Genomic DNA, 24,705 nt, shown 5'->3' on the forward strand with positions numbered 1-24,705 from the left:
GATGCTTCCAGACCAAAGTCCAGAACCCGGGTGCCTCGCACCTCACCACATAAAAACAATTCCGTTTTTCCACAATGCGCATGAGCGACACCGCCTTCACCCCGTCTTGAGCCAATCACAGGGCTTTAGAGGCGCTAAATCACCCCTCCTATACGACAGCAGACACTCATGTCGAACCAGCGCAAGAGTTAAGAAACATGAGTCTCTGGAAAAAGAAGAAACCGCCAATTACTGGACTTTTTAAGTTTTCTCGGAGGGAGAAGGTATTTCTCTATGAAGTCGCGTCACTTCCCACGGCAACAAGTGAACAGATACAATATTAAAGATCTTTACCTAATCGCCTGTGCCTTAACAGGCTTATTTACAGTATTGGCGAACACGAAAACTTGTGAATTTTATTACGTGTGCCTCTGCACACAATGGTCAGTTAACGACTCCACTGTGTAGATGCATCCCTTCAGTCCGTCACCCCAACCCAGCCTTCAGCTGGCGCCGATGCAGGTATAGCAGCATTGTCCTGCTGGAGACCTATCTCGACTAGGGGGTAATCTGTCTGCCCTGTACATCGGTGGGCCTGCCCTTCAAGGTTTACTGAGAGATGGGCTCATCGCCACTTGCTTTCAACTTGCAACATGCCATCTCTACGAACTAAGAACCATAAAAATACCTCATGTATTAGTGCTCTACCAGGCTCCATCAACGTCTCCTCAGACTGTTTACTTTCTAGAGTCTCGCTCAAGGTGCATAACGTTGTAACAAAAATTTTCCTTATATGAAAAATAGATGAGAGAGTAACTTGTCCCCTCTCACAATTACCGTCTGCATACCGCGATCAAGTGAGTCTCCGCCAATATGTTTTCGATGGAGCTAAAGCGTGAAGCAAAAGGAGGCCAGTCAAGAAGAAAAATCTGTTTCTGTTCTGCAAACCATTGCTCCACCATACCAAACATGTGTATCTGAGAGTGATTTTGCTGTAAAAATATCAATCCCTCATGATATAGTTGTCACACTGACGGGCTCATGATATTACCAGCAATAGAAGCGTACTGACCAGCATCAAGTCGGCCGTCTATCCTGTGATACATCCCAAGACCTCAGAAATACATCCAGCACCAAACTGCTGTATATACATGGAAACAAAGATGAGTCATGGATATATTTTAGATCGAAACGGACACCATGCGGCCTATACACTCGCACTGAACCATCACTAGTTGCGGAAACTACTAGTTCGACTGAAAATACTACATTCCGCCAGCCACAATACGTACTTTCCTCAGCAAACACTAGTAGGTAGAGTCGATGTTCATCACGGGGCTTCTTCTAGATGGGCTCAAGTTTGTTTTGTAGTCAAGCCTCCCTAAGCTGGTGTGGAAAATTGTCAAACGAACCGAAAACTCAGTAGTGTGTTTTACTGTGACTTGTTTACATGTTCATTATTTTGAACTGATGATGATGATGAGCGTTTGGCGTCATTGGCCGGGAGGCCCCTCGCGGGGCAGGTCCGGCCGCCATATCGCAGGTCTTATTACATTCGGCGCCACATTGGGCGACCTGCACGCCGGATGGGGATGAAATGATGATGAACACAACACAACACCCAGTCCCTGAGCGGAGAAAATCTCCGACCCAGCCGGGAATCGAACCCGGGCCCAGAGGACGGCAATCCGTCACGCTGACCACTCAGCTACTGGGGCGGACATTATTTTGAACTGATGTTGCTATACGCCTGCGTCCAGTTCCACACGCCTACTGAATTCTCCAGTAACACGATGTAGTTTTATCCATTGATGCGCAGTGAGTTCAGGAACACCAAACCATGCCAAAGCCTCCGACACAGTCAAATTCCCTTCCTCCGTAAGAGGAAAAATGTGTACTGGAATAGTCTGTTGATGATGGCTCCTGAATAAATTGCCTATATTCAAAACATGTTGTTCAGTTATCCAGGCTTGAATAATGTTCCACAGATTGGTCAATATAAAATGAATGGTGAGATGGCAGACATACCTCTAATACGCTGCTTTATACTGTCGGTCATTGTAGCATCATTCTGCCACTACAAGAGGGGATAATGTCTACTGTGATAAATTACTGCCATTTGACGTTCCCCTTAGTCCTGCTAGGATATTAAGCAGTTTTGTTTCTCGAAATGTGTTTATGTGGAGTATAGATCAGTAGGCCTTAGTTTCCGAAAAAAACGCGAGGTCAACGCATTAATGCTTTCAGCCGAAGAGTTGGCGCTGCAATTAGGGCAATTAATTACTGCACAGGACGTCATTGATTCAGTTCACCCCCTCCTCCCATCTTACGGTTTTTTCTTTTCAGATGTGTTAATAATGTATTGATTTGGTGCACAAGCTCATAGCGTTTTTCTAAGTTCAAGAAACACAACAGATACACATAACAGAGACTTTAGTCATCAATAATACGTTCTCCTTCACTATTTACAACAGTTTGCGAATGCTGGGTAACTTTCTGATTCCGCGATTATAGAAATCACCTGATTTTGAGGCAAAGAACTCGTCGAGCCATGTTCGGAACGCATTTTCATCCGAAAACGAAACTCGTTGAACGTTTAATTTTGTACGTGGCTGCACGTTCAGAGACGGTGAATAGTTACAATTGAAAGAAAAACAGCCCTCGGTCACTATTTTTTACAAATTAACCTGGTTTCAGCACTGCTAGGAGTGTCTTCTTCAGTATTTAAAACAAAGTATTGTCAATATTCTATAACATAGTCACAGAATAATGACTAAAAACGTATGATAGGGTAGAAGTACGGAATCATCGTAAAAGACTGACAGTACTTACATGTCATTTATAAAATAATAAATATGCCAAAATGGCATTAGTAACAAAGATATTTAAGATACAGAAAACTGTGATGGCGAGCCACTAAGGGCTGCTCGTTGCTTGCATGGTGCAGGTTGCAAAACGGACTGAGGTGCCCGCGTTAACAAATGCGGCCAGGTGAACATGGCACTGCAACGAGCGCGCCATCTAGTAGCCGTAGATACAATTAGGCTACTTCACATTGAAATATAGGCAGAAATAATTATAAATAAACAGTATTTGGTACACAATGGAAAGCAATGTTTGTTTGATAGTAGCATACAACATAACATTTTGTCTACATCACAGCTTATAACAGTAAGATAAAACATGAAAACATCATTATGAAAATGTAGATAGGACTGTATGACAACTTGTAGAAAGCCATATTGACGTGAAATGCAGCCAAGAAACATTTATTAATTCAAAAACATAGGACTACCTTAGAAGGAAAAGAACATTTCGGCAACCTGCACAAGGAGACCCGAAGTCAGATATCGAGTAACGGCTTATACCATTGAAAAATTTTTTATTTCGTAGCTGTAGCTGTTCGTTAACTATGAGACTACCATTTCGAGTAAAATGCTTGAGAAAATCTCTGATTCCGTACTTATACCCTATCATACGTTTTTAGTCATTATTCTGTGACCATGTTACAGAATATAGACCATTCTTTGTTTTAAATTCTGAAGAAGACAATCCTAGCAGTGTTGAAACCAGTTTAATTTGTGAAAATTAGTGACCGAGGGCTGGTTTTCTTTCAATTGTAACTATTCACGGTCTCTGAACGTGCATCCATTTTGCGATTCTTGCCTGCCCAAGCATCCAAGGCTGCCACCAAGTATAAAGCTTTAAAAAAGAAAATACTAAATACAAGATGGTCATTAATTTTAATAAACAATGTGAAATAAGAGGTTTAGTCCCCACCTACGGGAGAGTTTATATTAACTTTGCTGTTTGTAAGAAAAATCCTAAAGCCTTCAGAAACTTGCATGAAAAATCTCATATCTGATAGAATTAAAAGGCTATATGCCAAAAAAGATCTTCTTAATGAAGAAGCTTATTACCTGTACTGCCAAATATTTTTCATATTAATTACAATTTTAATATTGACGACCTCTGGACGATAATTAATGAATATTTAGAAACTTGTAAACTAGGCATAATACAGAAGCATGAAAAGAAAGTAAGCTTCTCTGTCTGTTTGCTAGCGAAAAGTGTCCTCAGAGTACGTTTTAAAAAAAGCAGTCACACTTTTTACAAAAGAATTATGAACAAAACTAACATTATTTTTACACAAAATGAAACTGTCCTTCTAGAAAAAGGGCTGAAGTACGTCTCGCCCAACTTGTCAGATAGAAATGTGATCGAAAAAGTGCTTGTAGATCTTTAAGTTGGTCACGATTGTAAAAAAAATAGATAATGCTTGTCAAACTCGTATTGCTTATCAGGTAGCCAACATTTTCATGAAAAATGCAGCCCCTGTTTATAACGTTACTCATAAGGATAGAAAATTGGTCGTTTCCATTAATAATAAACTTAAAGAAGCAGAAGCCCTAATTATTAAGTCAGACAAAGGGTGATCTTTAGTTATTGCTTATAACTCTGAATATATTTCCAAAACCTTAGATTTTTTTAACGAAAATAATATTTCGGAAATGCACGAGGATCCGACTCCAGTTTTACAAAGAAGAGGTCAGGACAGCCATCAACAGCGCAAATTTCCTACTCAAGCCGTTTCAGAAGAAAATGCTCATTAACAAGAACCCTCAGCCCCCAAAACTTCGGTCTCAATTTAAAATCCACAAACCTAATCATCCGATACGCCCGATATCTAATAGTATGAATAGTGCATACCATGATCTGGCCAAATTTCTACATGAAACTCAGAGAAAATCATTCGTTTTTGTGAACAATTTTTCCGTCCCAAATAGTCACGCCTTAGCCCAAAAAATAAAAGATTTAGAATGCAGTTCAGACACCAAGTTAGTTTCTTTCGATATCAGAAATCTTTATACTAACGTCCCCGTACAATTGTAGAAACAAAAAATTACATCAGTTCAAAAAAGATATTTCAGATGAACAAATCACAGACTTCATGAATCTCATCTCAGTCGTAGTCAAGAACAATTATTTTGAATTTAATGCACATTTGTACCAACAATCCGACGGTCTCGCTATGGGAAATCCGTTAGCTGGTATCCTTGCTGATGTTTTCATCAACTTCCTAGAAGAAACATTTTTAATTGTTTTCCAGCTGCGTCGCTAGGCATTCTTTTTTATTCCAGATACGTTGATGATATTCTAATCATCTACAAAGGACCCGCTGGCGGTGTTGATCGTATCTTTAACCTATTCAATGATCTTCATGAGAAAATTTCTTTCACTGTCGAATTTGAAAATGAGGCACGTCAATTAAGTTTCCTTGACTTGACGCTTACTATAGAAACAAATAAAATTTCTTTCAATATTTTTCGTAAAGTAACATATACTGACCAGATCTTTCCTGAATCTTCTACTCATCCACAATCGCATAAAAAAGCCTTCTTTCATTCTGCTGTTCACCGAGCCATTTCCATCCCACTTTCTAAAGAAAACTTCAACGACGGAATCAATTTACTTAAAACAATAGCAGTTAACAACGAGTATAAACCTAACATAGTAGATGACGTTCTTAAAAAGAAAACTGCTAAAAGACTTACTACGCTAGGCACTTCTGTTATCGAGTCTAAGTCAAAAAAATATTTCTCTATTTCTTTCGTGGGGCCTATCTCTTATCAGATCCAACGCATTCTTCGAAAGAAATACGATTGCAACGTTGCTTTTTCTACTAATAACAATTTGAAAAAAAAACTTCATTCATAATTTACATTCTATGCGTTCCCCTTTAGAAAATTCTGGTGTTTACAGAATTGACTGCAATACTTGCTCCTCTTACTATATAGGACAAACAGGACGTGCTTTCACTACCAGATATAAAGAACACTTGCTAAGAAAAAATGGCACTAGCCCCCAAAATTCGTCTTTTGCCGACCATCTTCTAATTACAGGTTATTCACCTAAAGACATCTGCGATAGCAACATTTTGCACACCGAAAAGAAAGAGCGTAGATTAGATATTCTAGAAGAATTAGAGATTTTCAAGCATTTTGCTCGAAATGATAGCCTCATTGTTAACGAACAGCTACAGCAACGTAACAAAAATTTTTTCAACGGTATAAACCCGTTACTCGATATCTGACTTCGGGTCTCCTTGTGCAGGTTGCCGAAATGTTCATTTCCTTCTAAGGTAGTCCTATGTTTTTCAATTATCAAAAGTTTCTTGTCTGCATTTCACGTCAATATTGCTTTCTACAAGTTGTCATTCAGTCCTATCTACATTTTCATAATGATATTTCCATGTTTTATCTTACTGTTATAAGCTTTGATGTAGACAAAATGTTATGTTGTATGCTACTATCAAACAAACATTGCTTTCCATTATGTACGAAATACTGTTTATTTATAATTATTTCTGCCTATATTTCAATGTGAAGTAACCTAATTGTATCTACGGCTACTAGATGGCGCGCTCGTTGCAGTGCCATGTTCACCTGGCCGCATTTGTTAACGCGGGCACCTCAGTCCGTTTTGCACCACGCAAGTAACGAGCAGCCCTTAGTGGCTCGCCATCACAGTTTTCTTTATATTAAATATCTTTGTGACTAATGACCTTTTGGCCTCTTTATTATTTTATAAATGACATATAAGTACTGTCAGTCTTTTACGATGATTCCGTACTTCTATCCTATCATACGTTTTTAGTCTTTATTCTGTGACCACGCTATAGAATATAGACCATACTTTGTTTTAAATTCTGAAGAAGACACTCCTAGCATTGTTGAAACCAGGTTAATTTGTTAAAAATAGTGACCGAGGGCTGTTTTTCTTTCAATTGTTGTTGATCGTTGTTCGATACAGTGCGGAAAAAATGAAAATCGGGGGGTGCAAAATCAAGTGAATAAGGTGAGTGTGGAATGACTTCCTAATCCTACTCATGGTCGGTGTTTTTTGTCAGTCTAGTAGCGTGCGGGCGGGCGTTATCGTGCAATAGCATCACTTTAATCTTTCTGGTCGTTCTTGGACTGCGTGTACAAGACATCTCAGTTGCTGACAAAAATGTCAGCAGTGATTGTCACAGCTTTGGGAAGCATTTCGTAGTAGACCACACCGTCGCTGTTCCACCAGATGCATGACATCTTTTGTGGATGCGCACAGGTCTTTGTATGGGGAACCTTGGGCTCAACCATTCCTGTATTTTCTTTAACATAAAAACACCATCTGCCATCACTAGTAATGATACAGTATAGGAATAGTCGGTGTTGTTCACGCACCAGTTGTTGGCGAGTAAACAGAAGTGCGCATATGGCCAACTGCTGTTGTTGTGATGCTGGCTTAGGGAATGCGGTACCGATACACCTGAGTTTTGGACTTCCACTACTGCATGAAAATGTCGCACGATGGTGGAATGATCACAGTTCATCACATTTACCAGTTTTCGAGTCCACTGACGTGAATCATTGTGAATTAACGCGTTTAAACCATTTTCATCAAATCCCGAATGTCTTTTTGTACGTGGAAAGTGACTAAAATCAAAATGATAGTCCTTAAAACGATAAAACCATTTAATTGTCATGATCTGTAGAACACCATTGTCTCCATACACGGCGCAAATGTTTCTAGCTGCCTCCTCTGCTGTGACCCCTGTACTGATGGTTGGTTGGTTTGTGGGGGTTGAAGAGACCAGACTACAAAGGCCATAGGCTCCTCCCTCTACTGAACTCGAACGGAAGAATATGTCAGAAATGTTCCTCTGTCCCCACTTTGCATCCCATTTTTGTTGCGTCTACAGCTCCATTCACTGTATCCAAATGACAAAATGACAATATGTAAACTCAGATACCAACACTGACCTACAAACAATGAATAGCAATTGACAAATAAACCCATAGCAGCCAGAATACCAACATGCAAAACAAAATAGCAACGATCTTATGCATCTACGTAATACTTTAAAAATCAAAAGATTGACATCATTTTGCGTAATAATTACAGGCTAATATAATAATGTAGGTAAGAATAATACAATTTGCGGTTATAGGCAGTCACACACACACACACACACACACACACACACACACACACACACAGACAGAGAGAGAGAGAGAGAGAGAGAGAGAGAGAGAGAGACGATTTGTCGTGAAAATGATAAAAGTTCCTTTTTCCGGCGAGTATCAGCTAAAAGAAATATGCATTCACCAAAGTGTATCATGTTCAACAATTATGGTGCTAAAGGTTTATGTGCTTTGATTGCTTTTATGATTTTTAATATCCGACGAATTATCAAGACGAATATTAAGAAGTGATATTGCCTGACCGATATAATAAAAAACAACACGCGTTACGATTATCTGTTTTTTCGAAAACTAAGGCCTATACAGCTGAACTTTGAGGTAAGTTCCTATGCGACCTGGAGGACTCGAACCTCCGACGGGGAAAGCCGCGCGAACCATGGCAAGGCGCCCAAGACCGCTCGGCTACCCCGCGGGGCGCAGCTGAACTTTTTTAAGAGTTACTTTTGGCTGGTCACCAATCAGTGTGTTACAGAGCGTCGAAATTGGTAGGTCGTCAGTTGCAGCGTTCCCTTGCAAATTTCAATAACAAACTAATGTGTCTAAACATTATCACCACCTGCGTAATGGCATGTTAGTCCACATTACAGCAGCTATTCTGTGTGGCAGGAATCCAGCATATCCTTGTTGGGTTTACACAGGTACATGGCACCAAATTTGTACGCACAGGCCACGTAATTCCCATAATTTACAGGCTGGTTGCTTCTGAACATGTAGATGGCGCCAGATAGCGTCCTAGATGTTTTCTTTCGTGTTAATATCACCATAACTTGATGGCCAAGATATCTATGTGAGATCATTATTATGTTTCTCAAACCATTGTAGTACGATTATGGACCTCTACGGTACGTTCGTACCAGATTTTGTTTTTCACCCTGACTAAAATTACTCAATGAAAGTTTGCAATAAATGTTCAAAAATAATGCTCACCACGAAAGTGGAAATAGTCACCACCTGCCCCACGGAATTGGTAATTCACACGGACGGCGCACTAACAGTTACTCTGGCGAATTCTAAGCGATCCAGGACGGTGTACAGTCCTCGCGACTTCACTATCCGTTTTTACCGCAAAATACGCGCTTTGACACAGTTCGGCTCCGACGTCATTCGAGAAAGAGCGCAATCCGACTTTTAACACCCGTGGATTTCATAGTAGCTGAATGCGAAGTGAACCTTCTCTACTGCCTCTTGGGCGGTATTTATACAGGTGCCGGAGTGGACGGCCGAGGGAACATCTGTTGTCTACGGCTATCTGCATACTGCAGCAGCCTCCGAACGACCGCTTTCTCGGGCACATAATCTTTAATAACATGGTGACAAATTAATTCATAAACTTCTTAATTTTTTCTTGTATACAGTTAAGTTGTTTGAAATCATCGAAAAAGTTTCAGCTTGCTAGAATGAAAACTTTACCTTCTAGAATTTTTATAGTGGAGCTAACGGTAGATCGTTACTTCTGAACCATATCTTTACTAGAACTTACTCCGGCTGTTATTAATACTTCAACTCTCAGATTTGGTATAGCTCTATCACTTGGTATGTTTTATCATCCAATTTAACCAATATTCTCTATCATTAAAATCACAGGTACTTAATCTACAACAATTGGGTACATTTTAGTTACAAAATTGCTTTGTTATATGGTTTTGGAAACCTGCACCCCTTATTTATAAGCTCTAACTGCACATTCTGACCAAATTCTCGCTTCCTAGCTTCTTTATTTAGCGCCACTTATTCTCTTAAAACGGCATTTTTACGTAAACTATTAAGCCTAGAACATAAAGACTTGGTATTTGGAACATTATAACACTAAAATATATTTTACCAAGGTTTTAAACATAAATTTTTATTTTTAATTTCATACATAATTGTGGTGCATACTTGCGCGCTACGTGCAGATGCGTTAAAGTGACGTGGCGCTACTAGCAGTGAACTTGGGTAAGTCCCGCACATTCGCTCGCCTGTACATCTCACACATGATACAGTGCTTGCTTTGCTTCACGTTGATCGGAATGCCATCTTCTGTGCAGAACACGATCGTAACGACATCTGTCGACAGTTTGTATGATTATGTCGTGAATTAGACACAGGACATGGAAATAGTAGTTTGTTGCTTTAATTCTGGAAACCAGTGTACTTTCCTTGCCACGTCACGTGAAACATCATGCGTGCTGCTGCTGTTGCTGATATGTTAACTGAATAATCACCTTCAGATAATTTTCGCCCTTCTGCTAGATTGCAATAAAAATGTATGTATTATTATCATTTGTGGAAATCACTCATCCCACACGTATGGGTAACAGCAAATGTTACTGCTAGTTTTGTAATACTTGCCACTGCAAGTGACCATGGTTGATTTACAGGGTAAATACTTTGGTATCTAGTGTGGAAAGTTAATTGAACATAATAGGACTAGAGGATGCAGTCTATATCGTACGTGTGTCTTATGGCAAGTAAGAGAAAAAAATAGTTGCCACTTAACTTGGAATCGAGCGCCTGCCTACTTTACACAGCTAGCCTACTGGCTGACCATGCAGCTTCAGTAACAACCAGCAAAATTTTCCGTGTTAAAAATCGATGTAATGTGTCTGTTGTAATAGAAACCTGCTTTATTTGTATCAAAACTTTTAGTCTACTAATAATAGCTGTAGAATACAGGCAGGTCTATTTTTCCTCAGTATTTCAAGTACTAATTCCTCTTCGGTATGTTCTCAAAGTAATCCGGTAAAACAGAAAACTGCTGCATTCATTCGCGTCAGTTTGATTTTTCTCCTGCTGGTATCTTACGGCCAAGTGGCAAAGAAAATTGTCCCATATTCGCTCGACGACTTATGCCAAGCATTTCTGATAGTCAAGAGCTGGTGGAGAGCGGCGTTTCCAAATTTACGGCCTCTTTCGCTTGGTTCACTACTGAAACCTTTTGTTCATTTTGGGACCAACGTACACTTCGTTTAGGCGAGGCAGCTCCATAAAATATTTATGATAGGATCATCGTACGTACGATTTAATTAGCTGTAAGTTCTTCTGATTTGTTGTTTGTGAGGTACGGAAAAGGGGCGATAGCTCCAGAAATATTATTTTGTATAATACATGTTACATAATTTTTTGATTCATTTCTTCATTGTGTGTGCATCGTTTGATTTCCCATATACATTGAATAGTCGTCCTGAATAGTGTCTTCAAAATTTTGTGGAGTAGATCAATACACACGGCGATTCTCTGAGCTGTCAAAATAACAGATAAAACTGTAGCTGAAAGATACACAGGTGAACAACTTGCATTGGACTTAAAAGCGTGAAAACGAAACCAGTATTTAATGTCACGTGATTTTATGTGAAGTCAAGGTGAAGAATGAATAGTGTGACACGCAATAACTTAATACCTGTACTTAATATCAAGGGAAATTCAAGTTTATTAGGGCAACGGATCTTAATAATTGCACACATAACATATTAATTGACATAGGCGGCGTCAGCAGAATGGGCGTATTTAGTCTTGCCTTGTCTTACAACGTAAACCGTGAATGAAGGTCACTTCAGGAGATTAAAATAAGTATATCAGAGAACACAACACATACCTTGTAACGAGAATATCGAAGTTTCTTATTGCTTCCGAAGTGGTATTACAGAAATTCTTCCACTCTGGGTTGGTCCATGTGATGGTGTTGAGTCCAGGAGCCAGCAGGTTTGTCAGACGAACCAACTGCGGTAGGAACAATGGTCGTACTTCCAGCTTCACACGCTGCACTGCTGTCGTGAACTGATTCAAAAGCATCTGGAAAAACACAGTCTTGTGTCGTACTGCTAGTTGGTTACTCTCTACAGCTATGACACTTTTCAGAAGCTACATTCTTTCACTCAATGAAAATCAGCAGCGTTTATTTAGCACAACACAACTTACAGCTGAGCACATATGACAGTACACTAACAATACAGAACTTAGTGAAAAATTAGATGTTGAGTATCACTAAAGTACTAAATGAATACCCCAGCAAACAGCGAAACGTGTAGGTATAGCTGAAAAAGAAAATCAAATTAATACTTAAAATACAGCCAGCATTTTGCAAGTGCACATCTGTAAAATTAAAATCTGGTGCTGGTTGACATTCAGTACCGTGTTGCTCCATTTCGTGCAACTGAACTCGCTTGGACCCTCCTTGGCAAGTTGTCCACTACGTGGTAGAAAGCCGGCCGCTGTGGCCGAGCGGTTCTAGGCGCTTCAGTCCGGAACCGCGCAGCTGCTACGTTCGCAGGTTCGAATCCTGCCTCGGGCATGGATGTGTGTAGTGTCCTTAGGTTAGTTAGGTTTACGTAGTTCTAAGTCTAGGGGACTGATGACCTCAGATGTTAAGTCCCATAGTACTTGGAGCCATTGGAACCATTTCTGAAGGTGGTAGAAAAGTAACAGCTCAAATACGTCACATTATTCGACACTGGGGCCCCGGAAAGGCCATCCATCATGTGAGGAGTGTTCCTACGACGATACACTGCAAGTTTAAACGGATTCCAAGTACGCAGCGAATACTGTAAGATCATGCCTATCTTGTCTGCCTGCTTAGCTGAGTGGTCAGTTGGCCTTTGGCTGTGCTGCGGTGAGGACGCGCTGTTTGTGTTCCTGCCGCGGAGCGAGCGCTCGTGTTGTTTACATAGTACTCGGCCGTTTCGCGCGTGCCGTACTCAGCATATAGATCACTATGGCGCACCAATACTGAAAATCGACGCTAAAAATTTACGTTCCGCAACGAATTTGCACGGCCCAAAGCACTCGAAGTCGAACGATTTCTACGAGAAGAAGTTAAAATCCCGGCGACCGACATTCTCGGCATTCACTTGTCCATTGTGAGTAGTATCGTATATGTCAAGATCATCAACGACGCAACATGTGAACGGATCCTTCGGGACACGAAACAGGGCCTCCGTTTCTGCCATGCTGATGGCAATGTGGGGACTGTGCACGTCGATTATTCTGGCATGAGCCTTCACACGATCAGAATTTTCGAACTTCCTTTCGAACTACCGGCGGAGGACGTTGTGACAGCGCTGCGCCCCTACGGCACGGTCCATGATCATATTGCGGAAAAATGGACGCAATTCCAGACATATCCTGTGCTGAACGGCGTCCGCCAGGTTCGAATAGAACTTAAAAGACATGTACCTTCATATCTGAATATCGGTGGCTGCCGTGCCATCGTCATCTACGATGGGCAACCGAAGATCTGCTCTGGTTGTGGGAAGGAGGGACACCTCAGATCAGAATGTATGCAACGTCGCATCACTCAACTGCCGCCGGTTGAAGCGGACCCGCCATCGCAGCCGACGCTGCTTCCTGTGACTTATGCAGCAGCCCTCACGACAGCTACTACTTCACCACGACAGCCGACATCTACTGTTGGGTCGCGGCTCCATGCTCCAATGCAGGGCGATGATGACACACCCGTTCCACAAGATACGGATTCAACTCAGATGCCGCCGCCCCCGTCGACTGATAACAACATACATGACGATAGCATGGCCGTAGACTCGCTTATTGTGCCTACGGCTGCCTTCGTGCCGGAACGTCGTGAATCTTTGCCATCGTCTGACACAGAAGGACACACCAGGAAGCAACGCTCTCCGAAGCGACGGAAGCGGAGGCGTAGAGCAACTTCCGAACGGGATGCGACACAGCCTCCAGAGGATGACGATTCCACCTTCAATGACGACGCTACCACAGAGGCAGCCGCCATTTGCTGCAGTGTGACACCATCGAACGAAACTGAGGACAAACCACATGTATCTACAGTGGCAAAATCGGATGCCGAGCTGCAGGCCAGATGCTGCCCACCACCTTCTGGAATGCAAGCACCCATGCCGTGTCCTGAGGAAGCTAGGGAGGCCGATCTTACTTTCAGTTCCCCGACGTGGGCGGATGACCACGACGACAACGGAACCATGCAAGTTACGCCAACAGGGCCCACGCCATTGGCGCCGGCTCTCTAGCAAGGACTGCCGGTGAGGTTTGGGGGGATGCGGAGGTGTCAACACAGTCAGAAGCGTCATAGGTAATTCCAGTCTTAATGGATAACTTAACACCTGCGGTTCGGCAACAAGCTTATCGTATCGCCACGCTTAATCTCAACACGATACGAACGGCAGTGAAGATCCAGTTGCTGCGTGAGATGCTTTGTTCTTCGGATGTTGACATTGCCTTGTTGCAAGAAGTATATATAGCGGCCCTCCCCGTTTTCTACGGTTATGTGACATATGTGTCACCGGCGGACCGGAATGGCAGCGGTACGGCAATACTAGTGCGCGACGGAATTGCCATCGACGAAGTGACTTACCTTCCGTCAGGTAGGGGGCTGGCGATCGCAGCACTGGGAACACGCATCATTAACATTTACGCTCCATCAGGAACTGACCAACGCCGCGAACGATCGCTGTTCTACTCGGAGGATATCGCCCCCCTCTTTATCAGCCGCTTCGAGCAATATATCTTCGGGGGCGATTTTAACTGTGTGCTCCACCCCAAAGACCAAGTCCCACATTTCTCGACTTGTCAAGAACTTCGGCTCCTGGTTCGAGATCTGCTTCTCACCGACACGTGGGAGACGGTGCACGGTGAACGTCCCGGGCCGACATACCTTACTAGTCACTCCGCCAGTCGCCTAGACCGCGTTTATGTATCACGAGCTCTAGCGCCGGGAGTATTGGACGCCGAACGTTGGCCGCTTGCCTTCTCCGATCATAGCGCTTTCATATGCACACTCACTCTACAACAGCAGCGGATATGGCGCAGCCGAGGACCCTGGAAGCTGAATGTGGCACATCTTCAAGCCCCGGAATGCCGTCAGATTATCGCCAACACATGGCTGGATTGCGAACGTCGTCTTCCCCGATACCCATCGACTCTAGCATGGTGGGTGGACTGTGCAAAACCAGCTTTTCGGCGTGTGCTAACACAATTCGGAAAAGATATCGCAGCTTGGCATCGTCACACATTGGACTTTTATTACACGATGCTTCGCGAACTCGACAGCCAACCACCATCTCCAAATCGACAAATGGAAAGCCGCCGAATTAAAGGTAAAATATTGTCTCTTACGAGGAAACGTTTGGAGGGGGTCGTAGTGCGATCGCGACGTCAAGACCGAGTGGAAGGAGAAAACCCGTCTATGCATCACATCGTGCTCGACAGCCGCCGACGCCGAGAGCAGCTGATCACGGACCTCGTATTGCCAGGTGGTAGGGTCGTAATGACTCAGGCGGCAGTTACAGAAGCCTTCGCAGATCACTATCGCCGGTTTTACGACGAGGTGAATACAGAGGACGAGGGAGCGGACGATCACGACATACTGCAGCACATGTCGCACACCCTCGACAATGCAGCAGCGGCGACGCTGTTAGGTGGGATTACACGAGACGACATCGTGGACGCGCTTAACAAGGGAGCACTCAACAAATCTCCCGGGCCAGACGGACTGCCGCTCGAGTTTTATCGTACTTTCCGCGATCTCATGATGCCCTGATGTATCATCATGTACCAAGAACTGATGACCCCCGGTTCTCACGTGCCACCTGCATTCGTGGAAGGTCTCTTAATACCGATACACAAGCCTTCCAGAGGTCGGACGGTCGAGGACTACAGGCCCATTACAATGCTCAACTCGGACTATAAAATCTTCGCCCGACTACTCGCCAGCCGCATGAAGACGGTTCTGCCCCTACTCCTCTCAATGGAGCAAACGACACAGGGCGGAGTGACCAACATGCAAACGGCAACCAGTGAATGCAGGGATTTAATAGCCATCGCCACATCCTGTCGCCTTCGAGCTGCTCTGATCTCCATTGATTTCGACCACGCCTTCGATAGAGTTCACCACAAGTTCCTTCTGTCCGTTATGGCCCGCATGGGCTTCCCGCCTGACTTTCTCGACATATTTCAGCGCCTTTTCCGTGGAGCTGCATCCCGTGTATTGGTGAATGGACGGATTGCGGGTCCCTTTCCGATCCGACGGTCAGTTCGCCAAGGATGCCCTCTCTCCATGATCCTTTACGCGATCGCACTCGAACCACTTGTCGGAGGGTTGAAAAACAGGCTCTCGGGCATGTCATTGAGGGATCACACCTTTCACTGCAGGATATATGCTGATGACCTTCTATTACTTGTCCGATCTGGTGACGAGGTACGCTCGGTGATACAATGGATCAATCGCTATGGTTTGGCAGCGGGCAGCCTCATGAATGTGGCCAAGTCGGCAGCGATGCCCATTGGGAGAGGTCTACAGGAGGACGCTTTAGCCCCACTCCCACTAGTTAACAAGATCCGTTTCTTGGGCATAACATTTACACAGGATGTGCGCCGCACGGCTGCCATGAACTATGCACGAATACTACAGGCAATACGCACAGAAGTTCGCCGGAACTTACTTCGACGGATGGACCTCCTACAGCGTGTGGAATACCTCAACCTTCACGTGGCAACTAAGATGATCCACATGGCCCAGGTCCTACCGATACCGACAGCGATGGCACACAGACTGCAAGCAGCGTTTGGATATTACCTTACCGCCGGACACCTATTCAAAGTCCGCTACGAAACACTCACCCTCCCTCCGCTTGATGGCGGACTGGGACTTATAAATGTACGAGCGAGGGCTACAGCATTATACTTGTGCACAATGATGAAATTGTGGACCCACAAAGATGCTTCCCTTACGGGTCGTCTGTTAGAGGGTTTGCTGCCGGCGTCTCTTCTGCCACCTGTCACGGTTGCGCACATTACACCCTCACTCTCGCACCTCTCGGCATTTATTCTTGAGTATAGTTACGTGCACCCAGATCTTCCCAACACTCGCCCTCCCAAGGCGAGAGACTTTTACAGACTGCTGCTAAGGTCCATCCCTTGCAATGTGATTGAGAGGAAGAGCCCTACGACCCTATGGCCTGCAGTGTGGAGAGCGGTCCAGAAGTCGTTCCTCCCCACGCGGGTACGAACCGCGTGGTACCAGGTGGAGAACGGGAAGGTTGTAACACGACAAAGGCTGCACGCTATTGGGATGGCGGATTCCCTCCTATGTCCACATTGCCACCTCGTGGATACTGACGACCACCGTTTAATATGTGGATCGGCGTTAGAGGTATGGCTGCTAGTGCAGAAGATCCTCGCCTGCTACCTACGTATCGCGCCTCGCACAATTGAGCCACGGCTCCTCCTTGGTCCAGAGGATACTTATTTCCCACCTGCGAAGACTCATGCTCTCACATGGTTTAAAGGCATGTCCATCTACTACCTCTTTCGAGATGATGAGAAGATGGTGCTTGATTACTGGCAATTTCTCCAGGACAGTCATAGCACACTTGAGTGTACACCCCGATACCGACAACTATTTGCCAACTATTTACGCAGTGTCTTCGATAACCCCCCTCACAGTTGGGGAGTACCGGGCAGAGGATGACCGCCGTCATGGAGCTCCAAACGCTGCGAAATGTTGTACCAATTTGGAACATGGAATCTGTACGCAGATGGGCCATGCACATGGAATGGCGTGCGGGATTTGGTTACGTTTTTCTTTCTTTATTATCTATCACCACACTATTGGTTTCAAATTCTCTTTCATAGTTTAGAAGAAACTCTTGTTCTGTTGTTGCTACGGATGTACATTCTAATTTTGTTTGTCGTAACTGAAAGACGCCTTTTTCCATCTATATATAAGAAAAGGATGGCATAGAAAAAAAAATAAATAAAAAAAAGTGGTTACGTGCGTGCCTCCCATGCAACGGGTCCGGGTTCGATTTCCGGCCAGGTTGGAGATTTTCTCCCCTCGTGGACTGGTGGTGTTCTCGTCATCATTTCATCCTCATCACCGGCATGCGAATCGCCCAGTGTGGCGTCGACTGCAATAAGACTCGCACTCGGCGGCCGAGCTTCCCCGGATGGGGCCTTCCGGCCGGCAATGCCATACGATCATTTCATTTCATTTTCTCCTGCAGTATTTGCTTAGATTTGTAAGCTAAAATTCGATTTGTAGTGTACCATACCAAAAGAACCACGATACAGCCGGAAAAGTCTTCCGAGGAGACGTGACCAGAATTACGCGAGTAAGGTTGGGACACACGTGCACACAGACTGATACTCTCTGCCAGATGGTCGGCACAAAAATAACCAGTGGGAAAACGTAGCGAAAACCAGGATTTCTCAGGATTTCTCTGTTTTCCAAGTAATTAATGTAACAGCACGTTCTCTGCTAGAAATATAAATCTCCGAGGCATCAGGTATAAAATATCGTATCCTCTAAATGTTATTGTTTTAACCAGTGCTATAAGAAACAGTCCTGACGATCATGGTTGATTGTTGAAAACTAACACGCATATATATTTGTGGCCTATGGGTTAATATTCTGTCTCCATTTTCGTATTTTCCATACGTGGCCTTTTTTTTAAAAAAATAATAATTCTTAAAAGAATATTAGGCACAAAAGTTGAATATATTGATACTTAATTATGAATGACTATGTCGTTTGCACTTATAAATTGCTGTATGGTTTTTAACAAAAAGTCAATAAAGAAGGAAGTAGGCAGATGCCATGGAACAGCGTCAGTGGAAACTGTGTTAAAAATGGTTGGAAAAGAAAATGACAAAATTATAAAACTGAATATAGAATAATATGGTTTGGCGAAATTTTAGACTTCTGTATATGAACTATTTAATGGACTGGGTACCTCTGACTTTGCAATTAGAATTGTTTTCAAGAAGTGGTTATAGGACTCAAGGGTAGATGACTGCACCTTCAAAAATGTTCAAAGGTGTGTGAAATCTTGTGGGACTTAACCGCTGAGGTCATCAGTCCGTAAGCTTGCACACTACTTAACCTAAATTATCCTAAGGAGAAACACACACACCCATGCCCGAGGGAGGATTCGAACCTCCGCCGGGATCAGCCGCACAGTCGACTGCACCTTCCATTCCAATCCAGGATGAGCAAATACCCATTGCATGAATAAGCGGGAAGACACAATGGTGGCATAAAAAGGAGAACACAAGTGTAATGAGACAAAAGTTTCGTTGAGGTTATACGCTTATACGCTTTTTATTACATTTACGTTCGATGGCAGGAGGAACAGGACTTTTGGTCAGGAGAATACAGGGTTATAAATACAAAATCAAACGGGGGTAAGCAGGAGTAGGTTTAACAATGAATAAGAAATTAGGAAAACTGATAAGGTGCTGTGTACAGTACGGTGAAAGCTTTGTTGTAATCAAGATAGACACGAAGCTCCCACAGGATAGAGTAGCATGGAGAGCTGCATCAAACCAATCTTCGGACTGAAGACCACAACTACTACCACCTCTAGACTATTTGTTCAATACAGACAAGTGAAACAGCTAACCGAATGTGTAAAGTAATGCAGATTTCGGAAGTATTCTTCAGAATGTTAGCGAGTGCACTGCAACTTGTAATAATTGTTGTCCCATCACAACAGCCGGCCGTTGTGGCCGAGCGGTTCTAGGCGCTTCAGTCCGGAACCGCGCTGCTGCTACGGTCGCAGGTTCGAATCCTGCCTCGGGTATGGATATGTGTGATGTCCTTAGGTTAGTTAGGTTTAAGTAGTTCTAAGTCTAGGGGACTGATGACCTCAGACGTTAAGTCCCATAGTGCTCAGAACCATTTGAACTTTCACAACATAGAGGCGCTATACTGCTGACTCCCATGTAAATTCAATCTCTGGCAAAACATGTGACGTGTTCCATGCACGATTTTTGCAGTTTACTCTAGACACTGGACAAAGGTTCTAAGTTCGCACGAATTCTGAGGACCTGTGAGAAACACGAGGAGACGCGACAATTTTCTGAGAAATGAAGGGAACCCTGCTCATGGCTGTAGGTGTGGCGCTGTTGTTTGCAATGAAAACATCTCTCAAATGGAAAAGACATAAATTATTAGTGATCAGCAAGGTTTAACCCCCTGTGCGTGGCTAAAATGTCGCTATGGACAATGTTAAGAAGTGCACACAGTAACAGTATTAGAACACCAACACCTGTAGTGTGCATCGTGAGTAAACATTAATCAATACATTTCTCTGCTGTATATTTCTCTGTCGTCTATATCAATTACAGACACTAGAATAGAACCATTTTTATTAATTGTATATTTATATTAAGTAATATTTGTGTTTATCTTATTAATTCGCTGTTCTACTCAATGCATCGATAATTTGACTGCAGGATCACAGCTACAAGTTATTTGCAGCGAGTTAGACGCTGGGCATGGAAACAGATGTGTGTGGCTCGACCCCACGACATTATCGAGGTGTTATTTGTAAACAAAGCCGCACTTTGGCCAATTACCTTAGGTGCGAGCTAATTAAGGTAAAGTCGCAACTGATTTGCTGCAGTGGTGCAGAGCACAACTACTTAGCAGAAAACCATTAGGTAACGTCAAACCATTTATATAGGTGACGACGGAAGTGTAATTTTGTGCGACGGCGATCTGGCCCACCACCATAGCACACTCACTGTACTGCAGGATGCTGTGCCAGAAGTATTTTGGCACACGGCAGCTGGATTTCGTAGGCAGCTCGCAGGTACGCCTATCGACTGGTTATGAAGTCTGAAATGTGGTTGCTGTCGCAACCAAACGTTAATTTGTAAAATACCTGTATACGTATGGTAACAATTGTGTCAATGATTACAGACCTGTTTCACTGCTGACACAATTTTTCAAAAAAGGTAAGGTACTCTAGAAATGTGCACCATTTCGGTAATAATAACACACTTAGTAAATAAGAATCTGGGTTTCAGAGCAGGTACTCAGCTCATAATGCTTTCTATAAATTCACTCATAGAAATTTACCAAGATTAAATTACAAAACACCACCATTTTGTATCTCCTGTGACCAGCGTAAATCAAACTTTGTTACCAAAACTTCGGTTTTATAGATTGAAGGGTATAGATATAATGTGACTCACTTCATTGTTGAGAAAAATAATGCAGGAAGCTATACTTCATAGTCTGTCAGTTGTAGATAGGGGATATTTTACTCCCACTGGCTGTGGGGTGGGAATCGAAATGAAGTTCCAAAAAGTTCAATATCAGATCCCTTGCTGTATCTCTCATGTGGCAATGGCCTTTCGTGCAACATGCACCAAGCAGAATCAGTTCTCTTTGCAGATGACGCAAGTATGATAATCAGTCACAACACACATACGGCAACAGAGGAAAATGTAAATTTTTTCTTTAGAACAATCACTGACATGTTTTCTGAAAATGCTCAATTGTATATATTTTAGGATTTTAAATGATAACGTGTTCGCCATCTACTGTATTATGATACCAGTTTCCACGATTTCATACTTGTTTCACATCACACCCATGAAAAAATCGAGACTGAGTATTTCAAAAAATACTGAAGTGTTGGGAAACACCATTTTTCAGTATTAGTGAAACAGGTTAAATTGATGCAAGTCACTATGTCTCGTACCAGCATTTGTTATGTGCACTATCTGTATGGTGAAAATTTAAATTCGAGCAGGGGTTAGTAAGTAACGTGAAATCTACAGTAATTTTAAGTGTACAAATTTATGAGAAAGTAAAAAAAACACATTTTAAACTCTAAAATTTAGAGCTAATCGAACAACACAGTTCAGCCACTTTTTCACTTGCGAAAAAATTTGTGGAGCTACTCTCGTTCACATTGTAAATTACCTTTTAAGCAGTTAAGTATTTTAACTACAGAGCGACAGGTCACATTTTCTATCATTAAATTTGTTGTAAATAATTTGATTTCAGAAGGTTTTAATGACATCCTAAATTACAATAGCACAAGGGAATATTACCTTCATTAAACTTTACTTTAGCTCAGAGATGGGTGAATAATCTTGCTATCAAAATCTTTGATCATTTATCCAACGATACAGTGTGGATGACATAGTAAAGCTTAATACGAAAATAAACTGTAAAAGTTTCTTCTGGGCAACTCTTTCTATTTCGTAGAAGAATTTTTATACGGAAACTCGTAGCTTGCGTGTCACACAGGTGTTACCTACTTAGTCATGTTACTAAAGTAAATATTGTCTTCTGTAATTTGAAATCATCTGCAACTCATCAGGATCAGCTATAGTTAAGTAGCAATTAAGCTAATATTCTGTAAACTAATTGATTCCGTGCATTACGATATACACTGAGGTGACAAGTCATGGGATACCCCCTAATATCTTGTAAAGACCTCGTTTTGGACGACGTAGTGCAGCAACGCTATGGCATGAACTCAAAAAGACGTTGGCAGTCCCCTGGAAAAATAGAGGCATGGCTGCCGCTATAGCCATCCATAATGCGAAAGTGTTGCCGGTGCAGGATTTTGTGCACGAACATCTCTTGATTATGTCCCATAAATGTCGCACGGTCTGGGTGGCATGACGCTTTGTCGCCCATAGAATTTCAATCGTAGGTCGACTGGAAATGGTTTTACAGTAGTCGAACACAACCGTTCCTGCGTTGTCCGCAGTGAGAGATAGTTGTCATTGGACGTCTGCCCCAAACAATTACAACGTACTATAACGAACAAAATGAGATGAATTAAAAAAATAAAACGAAATGGTCAGCGCGATGGAGTGTCATGCCAAGGGGCCCAAGTTCGATTCCCGGCTGGGTCGGGGATTTTCTCCGCTGGGAGACTAGGTGTTATGTTGTCTTCATCACCACCTCATCTCCATCGACGCCCATGTCGCCGAAGTGGCGTCAACTCAAAAGACTTGCACCAGGCGACCGGTCTACCCGACGGTAGGCCCTACCCACACGACATTTCCATTTTCCTACTACAATTACCGAACTATCAGTTTAATAAGTCACAGCTGCAAAATACTAACGCGAATTCTTTACAGACGAATGGACAAACTGGTAGAAGCTGACATCGGGGAAGATCAGTTTGGATTCCGTAGAAATATGGGAACACGTGAGGCAATACTGACCTTACGACTTATCTTAGAAGAAAGATTAAGGAAAGGCAAACCTACGTTTCTAGCATTTGTAGACTTAGAGAAAGCTTTTGACAATGTTAACTGGAATACTCTCTTTCAAATTCTGAAGGTGGCAGGGGTAAAATACAGGGAGCGAAAGGCTATTTACAATTTGTACAGAAACCAGATGGCAGTTATAAGAGTCAAGGGTCATGAAAGGGAAGCAGTGGTTGGGAAGGGAGTGAGACAGGGTTGTAGCCCCTCCCCGATGCTATTCAATCTGTATATTGAGCAAGCAGTAAAGGAAACAAAAGAAAAATTCGGAGTAGGTATTAAAATCCATGAAGAAGAAACAAAAACTTTGAGGTTCGCCGATGACAATGTAATTCTGTCAGAGACAGAAAAGGACTTGGAAGAGCAGTTTAACGGAATGGGCAGTGTCTTGAAAAGAGGGTATAAGATGAACATCAACAAAAGCAAAACGAGGATAATGGAATGTAGTCGAATTAAATCGGGTGATGCTGAGGGAATTAGATTAGGAAATGAGACACTTAAAGTAGTAAAGGAGTTTTGCTATTTGGGGAGAAAAATAACTGATGATGGTCGAAGTAGAGAGGATATAAAATGTAGACTGGCAATGGCAAGGAAAGCGTTTCTGAAGAAGAGAAATCTGTTTTCATAGAGTATAGATTTGTCAGGAAATTGTTTCTGAAAGTATTAGTACGGAGTGCAGCCATGTATGGAAGTGAAACATGCACGATAAATAGTTTAGAGAAGAAGAGAATAGAAGCTTTCGAAATGTGGTACTACAGAAGAATGCTGAAGATTAGGTGGGTAGATCACAGAACTAATGAGGAGGTATTGAATAGAATTGGGGAGAAGAGGAGTTTGTGGCACAATTTGGTACTGGAGGGCAGCGTGGAGGGTAAAAATCGTAGAGGGAGTCCAAGAGATGAACACACGAAGCAGATTCAGAAGGATGTAGGCTGCAGTAGGTACTGGGAGATGAAGAAGCTTGCACAGGATAGAGTAGCATGGAGAGCTGCATCAAACCAGTCTGAGGACTGAAGACCACAACAACAACAAACCACAGTGTATTGAGCAAAGTGACTTGCGGAATGCGTAACTAGCTAGCTAAGTACCGTGACAGACCTGCAGCGAGTCGTTGACCAGCGTGAAGTACTTGGTGTTGGCCAGCAGGGTCTGCGTGACGACAGGCAGCGGCACGTCCATCTTGGCGAGGCAGTCGGCCTCGCGCAGCACGAGGCGCACGCGGTTGTCCAGGTTCACCGCCAGCCCCGCCGGCTCCTCGTTCAGTGTCAACAGCGTGCGCGACAAACCCTCCTCCACGACCCACGCCTGCAACCGATTAATGATTTTGCCTTTACTAATACGACGCAGAGGAAAAGGGGCTGCTCGCACTACTCACTGGACTACTCTTTCACCGAATTTCACCAACTCCGTGACAGTGGACTAGGGTTATTGCTGAAACAACTGGTTTTCGGTTATATCCTCGTTTTTCACACCAGTTTAATGTGAGTGTTAGAAACGTTCAAAACAATCGGTTACTGAAATAATCGAATTTCCGTTTTTTATTCCTGTTACTTCCTGAAATAAATGCAGAAATCGAAGGAAGACTAAAAATTTTTGCCCCTCTGTTTGCAGATACATAGAATTAAAATGCTAAATTAAATGTGCAAATAAAAGAAAACTCCATCCACCGTTCATTTCTTTTCTCAAAAGTCGTAAGTGGTTAAATACTACAAAA

At 42.9% G+C, this 24,705-nt stretch overlaps 1 protein-coding gene across 1 annotated transcript in view; it reads right to left on the reverse strand.

Annotated features, from left to right (window-relative positions):
* Nucleotides 1-24,705, reverse strand: part of LOC126471528 (dynein axonemal heavy chain 5) — a 1,073,018-nt gene that overhangs the window by 675,564 nt on the left and 372,749 nt on the right. The window contains exons 16-17 of the mRNA XM_050099754.1: nt 24,090-24,296; nt 11,581-11,777 (exon numbers count right to left, since the gene is read on the reverse strand). Of these exons, the coding sequence (XP_049955711.1) occupies nt 11,581-11,777; nt 24,090-24,296 (404 nt within the window). The remainder of the gene's footprint in view (nt 1-11,580; nt 11,778-24,089; nt 24,297-24,705) is intronic.

This window comes from Schistocerca serialis, chromosome 3 (genome assembly GCF_023864345.2).
Source record: "Schistocerca serialis cubense isolate TAMUIC-IGC-003099 chromosome 3, iqSchSeri2.2, whole genome shotgun sequence".
Lineage (NCBI taxonomy): Eukaryota > Metazoa > Arthropoda > Insecta > Orthoptera > Acrididae > Schistocerca > Schistocerca serialis.